Genomic DNA, 6,000 nt, shown 5'->3' with positions numbered 1-6,000 from the left:
CGGCTTTACAAGTTGACCTTTTACTGTTAAAATTTTGCCAAATTCACTGATTTTGACCAATTTGGCACATGATCTTATGTGTATGGTGGGTTCTCGATGGTCAGTTTATCAGGGCAAGTGCGGGGTCAGACTTGCGAGAAACTCACACGAGTCTCGCATCTTAATACCTGGCACTGCCGCGGGTACTCGGGACCGGAGTGTGCGGCTGCATGTATTTCTATGCAGCTGAGCGCTCCGGTCCCGAATGCCGGTGGCAGTGTCGGATAATAAAATGCGAGACTCATGCGAGTTTCTCGCAAGTGTGATCCTGGCCTAAGAGCAATTGTGTATTTTGGATTTTAACATGCCTGGCCCTTTTCCTGTGAGTCATAAATGGGGGTCTGCAGCAGATCATTCCTTTCCCCTTACTGAAATAGACATCTACAGCATATTTATGATGGAATTAAGAGGAATAGCTGTCAACTGACAGTTGTATATGGAGTGCCTGGCCTGCTTTTTTTCCCCTCAAAATAACAAAAAAAAGAATAGGTGATGTTAATATCCAACATGTCTAATCCTTCTCTAGCCCGTCCTCCATCAGGAAACAGATAAGGAAGTTGGTGGATCTCGTCGAGATCAGCTTGATCTACTGACATTGAATGTTTATGGATACCCATGATCACCCATATACAGCCTCTTAAACAACATTTTATTTTCATATGATAAAGTATCTTGTGAGGAAATCTGTAAATACATTGGGGGTGGTAGGACCGAAAAGCCTGCAGTGTGTGCCGTCCTTGTATTGTAGTTCTGTTGTCTAGAAGTCAGGAGGAGGGGGGAAATCATCCAGATAAGTCGTGCTCTCCGTGGTATCAGCTGCAAGATTAGGAAAATAAAGAACCTAGTTAGAATAAAATCTGAAAAGTGAAATAACCATTGAACTTTTCATTAGGAAGCAATATATGGCGGTATTATTTTGGTGCTATATAGAGGTATTATGTGGACTCTATGCCTTTTCCATTTGTATAGTAAGTAACCTGTATATCTATGACTGTGTCATGTGTAGCAGCATTATTTGGATATTCTACGGTGGGATTACTTAGCCATTATTTTGCCACATTTTGGTATAAACTTCTTTTTAAATTTTAATGCAGCATTGAAAATTGTGACAAAAAGTGTATTATTTTGAACATGGGGCCTACATTAATTTTTACTTTCATGGCAGCAAGTGAAAAGACACATTACACAATAGCTATTAAAATCGGTGGAATGCATGAATATGGCACTAGGTATTGGACAATTAAGGCTCATACTCACTGGTGCGAAAATTCAGATAAGTGCAATCCGATTAAAAATTGGATTGCACTCTGACCAATGTTATTCAGTGGGTGACATCTCATTTGCGATTTTTTTCCCATCCGAAATTGGACTGAGAAAAAAAATCGCAGCATGCTGCGATTTTCGTTTGAAAATCGGCAATGCAAGTCAATGGGTGCGATAAAAAAAGGACGAAAAATGGACCATCCCTTTTCTATCTGTTTTTAACGGATACATTACCATTATGTGTCATAGAACACTGTAAATGGTCCTGTAAATGACTGTAGAAAAAGAGTTGCTGAGAAAAAAAATGGATTGCATACGGATGGAAAACGGATGGAAAGATTAGAAATCGCATAGCACTCCTCCCTTTTTTACGGTCCAGAAATCAGACCGTTTTTTTTTTCGCCAGTGAGTATGAGCCCTTAGTTGTAGGTTTTTTTTGGAGTGTAAGGCCTCATTCACACTTCCGTGAAAAATGGTACCGGTGTCATCAGTGTTTTGGATCAGTGTGTCATCAGACACACTGACCGTACGCTGATGAAACACAGATGGTAAAATCAGACACACTGATGGTAAAAACAGAGACACTGACCGTACACCGCTTTTACCATCAGTGTGTCATCCGTGTGTCTGTTTTTACCATCAGTGTGTATATGTTTTTACTACTAGTGTGTCATCCATGTGTCCGTTTTACCATCATGTGTCCGTATTTGCCATCAGTGTGTCAGTTTATACAATCAGTGTGTCATCCGTGTATCCGTTTTTACCATCCGTGTGTCTGTTTTTACCATCAGTGTGTCATCCACGTGCCCATTTTTACCATCAGTGTGTCATCCGTGTGTCCATTTTTACCATCTGTGTGTCCTTTTTTTATCATCAGTGTGTCTGTTTTTACCATCAGTGTGTCATCTGTGTGTTTGTTTCTACCAACAGCATGTCCATTTTACTATATATGTGTCACCAGTGTGTTCTTTTCTACCATCAGTGTGTCTGTTTTTACCATCAGTGTGTCTGTTTTTACCATCAGTGTGTCACCCATGTTTCCATTTTTACCATCAATGTGTCACCCATGTGTCTGTTTTTACCATCAGTGTGTCACCCGTGTGTCTGTTTTTACCATCAGTGTGTCACCAGTTTGTCTGCTTTTACCATCAGAATGTCACCTGTGTGTATGTTTTTAACAACAGTGTGTCCGTTTTAACCATCAGTGTGTCACCCGTGTGTCTGTTTTTACCATCCATTTTTCCGTTTTTACCATCAGTGCGATCAGTGTGTTCGTTTTTACCAACAGTGTGTCCGTTTTTACCATCAGTGTGTCACCTGTGTGTATGTTTTTACCAACAGTGTGCTCATTTTTACCATCAGTGTGTCACCAGTGTGTAGTTTTTATCATCAGTGTGTCATCCGTGTGTACGTTTTTACTATCAGTGTGTCATCCGTGTGTATGTTTTTACCATCAGTGTGTCATCCGTGTGTACGTTTTTACCATCAGTGTGTCCGTTTTTACCATCAGTGTGTCACCAGTTTGTTTACCAACAGTGTGTCCGTTTTCACCATCAGTGTGTCACCAGTGTGTCTGTTTTTACCATCAGTGTGTCATCCGTGTGTCCGTTTTTACCATCAGTGTGTCATCCGTGTGTCCGTTTTTACCATCAGTGTGTCACTAGTGTGTCCGTTTTTACCATCAGTGTATCATCTGTGTGTACGTTTTTACCATCAGTGTGTCACCAGTTTGTTTACCAACAGTGTGTCCGTTTTTACCATCAGTGTGTCACCAGTGTGTCTGTTTTTACCATCAGTGTGTCATCCGTGTGTCCGTTTTTACCATCAGTGTGTCACTAGTGTGTCCGTTTTTACCATCAGTGTGTCATTTGTGTGTACGTTTTTACCATCAGTGTGTCCGTTTTTACCATCAGTGTGTCACCAGTTTGTCAGTTTTTGCCATCAGTATGTCACCTGTGTGTATGTTTTTACCATCAGTATGTCCGTTTTTACCATCAGTATGTCACCCGTGTATTCGTTTTTACCATCAGTATGTCACCTGTGTGTATGTTTTTGTCATCAGTTTGTCCATTTTTACCATAAGTGTGTCACCAGTTTGTCTGTTTTTGCCATCAGTGTGTCACCCATGTGTCCGTTTTTACCATCAGTGTTTTTCATGAATGCAGTGTTAAATATAGACAGTACGCATATGACGACAGTAACCACAGACTTGTATTGGCCCTTTCCATCACTGATGCTGGGAAAAAAGGACATGTCTCCATGAGTTACGTAGCCAAATAAACTCCTAACCTCATCTTCTTTATATCCCCTTGACTCGAGGCAGCCGTTCCAGTGCTCCCCACCGGTCTCTGATTACGTCATCATTCACATGACCACTGTTACGTACTGCGAATGCCAACATCACTACTGAGGCCTGAGTTTGGTGGAAGCAGTTTTATGAAAGATGCTGGACATCTCAGAACCTTTAATAACAGCAAAGAGTTGATGCATTTTTTTTATGGCTAAGCCACACCTCTAAAGGCCCCGTCACACTAAGCGACTTACCAGCGATCCCGACACCGATATCAAGGTGTCAGGATTGCTAGTAAGTCGCTATGTGATCGCTGGTGAGCTGTCACACAGACAGCTTCACCAGCGATCAGCACAGCGATGCCGAGCGTGCGGCATCGCTGGCCATCGCTGTAAAAAATAATAAAAAATAGTTATTCTCACCTTCCGACGTCCTGTTCAGCCATCCTGCCTCTCTCCACGCTCCGGTCCCAGTGATCCTTTGCATGAATGACCGCGAGACTTTGTTATCCCGCGAGACCGTGACATCTCGCGGTCATTCATGCAAAGGATCACTGGGACCGGAGCGTGGAGAGAGGCGGGATGGCTGAACGCGACGTCGGAAGGTGAGAATAACTATATTTTTTATTTTTTTTATTATTTTTTACACCTGATCGCTGGTCTCCCGCCTGTCACACACAGCGATGCGTGCTGGCCAGCGGGAGACCAGCGACCAAAGAAATGTCCAGAGGTTTCTTCCAGCGATCAGCGATACCGGCAGGGGGGCCGCTCGCTGATCGCTGTCACACACAGCGATCTCGCTGGTGAGATCGCTGTTACGTCACAAAAGTTGTGACTCAGCAGCGATCTCGCTACCGAGATCGCTTAGTGAGACGGGGCCTTAACTCCGCACAGTCCTTTCTGTGTGCCAGAGAAATAGTGTCAGCACTAAACTGTTTCCACACTGTTTAATACACACCTGATGACCCCCATACAATTTGATGCCCCCACAATGCCCATCTACACAGTATCATGTCCCCAAAATAGTCCCACACATATTATTGCCCTCACTGTGCCCATTTGCCAACAGATTATGATGACTGCACAGTGCCCTCTACACTTTATGGTGACACTATGGTACCCCACACGCCCACATTATGGTGCATCTCCAGTGTATCTCTGCACAATAAGTTGAACCTACAAGTCATCACATCTCTGAATGATGCCACCACAATGCCTTCCTTGTCCATGATGTCCCCACTATACCCCCCACACAATTATGCCCTAACACAGATTGATACCTTGAACGATTCCCACAAACATTAATGCTCCCATAGCAGAGGCGTAGCTAGGGTTTTGGTTCAGGGGGGGGCGAAACTTCTGAGTGGGCCCCTAACCAGAGAACCTCAGGAGATGACCACGCTGTTGCCAAAAATAAATAAATAAATATATATATATATATATATATATATATATATATATATATATATATATTCCATTATTGTGGCGTCAGTGCGGGCCGCAATAACGGAAGAGAGAGCATTATATGATGCTCCCTCTCCCATCATTACCCTCTTCCTCTGACACACAGCGGGTGCGCGATGACATCACTTCATCGCGTCCCCTCTGTGTGCCGGTCTGACTGAAGCGCAGCTCCTGACATCAGAGAAGAGCCGCCGCCGAAATCAGCGTGGGAGCGAGGAGGAGAGGTGAGTATAGTTTTTTTTTTAAATTTATATAGTGAGTCCTGGTTGCATGATTATGATACCCCGTATGGGGGGGGGCAGCATAATACCCGTATGAGCGGGCAGCATGATATACCCCGTATGGAGGGGCAGCATAATACCCGTATGAGCGGGCAGCATGATATACCCCGTATGGGGGGGGCAGCATAATACCCGTATGAGCGGGGTAGTATGATACCCTGTATGAGGAGGGGGCAGCATGATATCCCGTATGATGGGGGGCAGCATGATACCCCGTATGAGGGGGGTAGTATGATACCCCGCATGAGGGGGGCAGCATGATACCCCATATAAGGGGGGCAGCATGATACCCCATATAAGGGAGGGCAGCATGATACTCTATGAGGGAGGCTGCATTATATTCTGAAGGGGCTACATTATATTTTTTGGGGGCGCTGTATTATACCATATGAAGGGGGCTACATTATAGAGAAAGAAAGAACAGAGAGAGAAAGAAAGAACAGAGAGAGAAAGGAAGAACATAGAGAGAGAAAGAAATAACAGAGAGAGAAAGAAAGATTAGAAGGAGAAAGAAAGAAAGAAAGATTAGAGAAAGAAAGAGGGGAAGAACAGAAACAAAGAACAGAGAGAGAGAAAGAGAGGAAAGAAAGAACAGAGAGAGGGAAAGAAAGAACAGAGAGAGAGAAAGAAAGAACAGAGAGAAAGAAAGAACAGAGAGAGAAAG

At 43.6% G+C, this 6,000-nt stretch overlaps 1 protein-coding gene across 3 annotated transcripts in view; it reads right to left on the bottom strand.

Moving 5' to 3' along the window:
* Positions 1–669: 669 nt before the first annotated feature.
* The window catches only part of LOC141086580 (uncharacterized), a 127,021-nt gene continuing 121,690 nt past the window's right edge, over positions 670–6,000 (bottom strand). For all 3 annotated transcript variants that reach the window (XM_073572739.1, XM_073572738.1, XM_073572736.1), the window contains exon 11: positions 670–855. In XM_073572739.1, coding sequence (XP_073428840.1) covers positions 797–855 — 59 coding nt within the window. In that variant the 3' untranslated portion in view covers positions 670–796. The remainder of the gene's footprint in view (positions 856–6,000) is intronic.

Source organism: Dendrobates tinctorius, unplaced genomic scaffold (assembly GCF_039654945.1).
Source record: "Dendrobates tinctorius isolate UK_male_01 unplaced genomic scaffold, ASM3965494v1 ptg000032l, whole genome shotgun sequence".
In the NCBI taxonomy this organism is placed as follows: Eukaryota; Metazoa; Chordata; class Amphibia; order Anura; family Dendrobatidae; genus Dendrobates; species Dendrobates tinctorius.
Note: the sequence above shows the minus strand (reverse complement) of the source record. Positions and strands in the feature narration are given on the sequence as shown.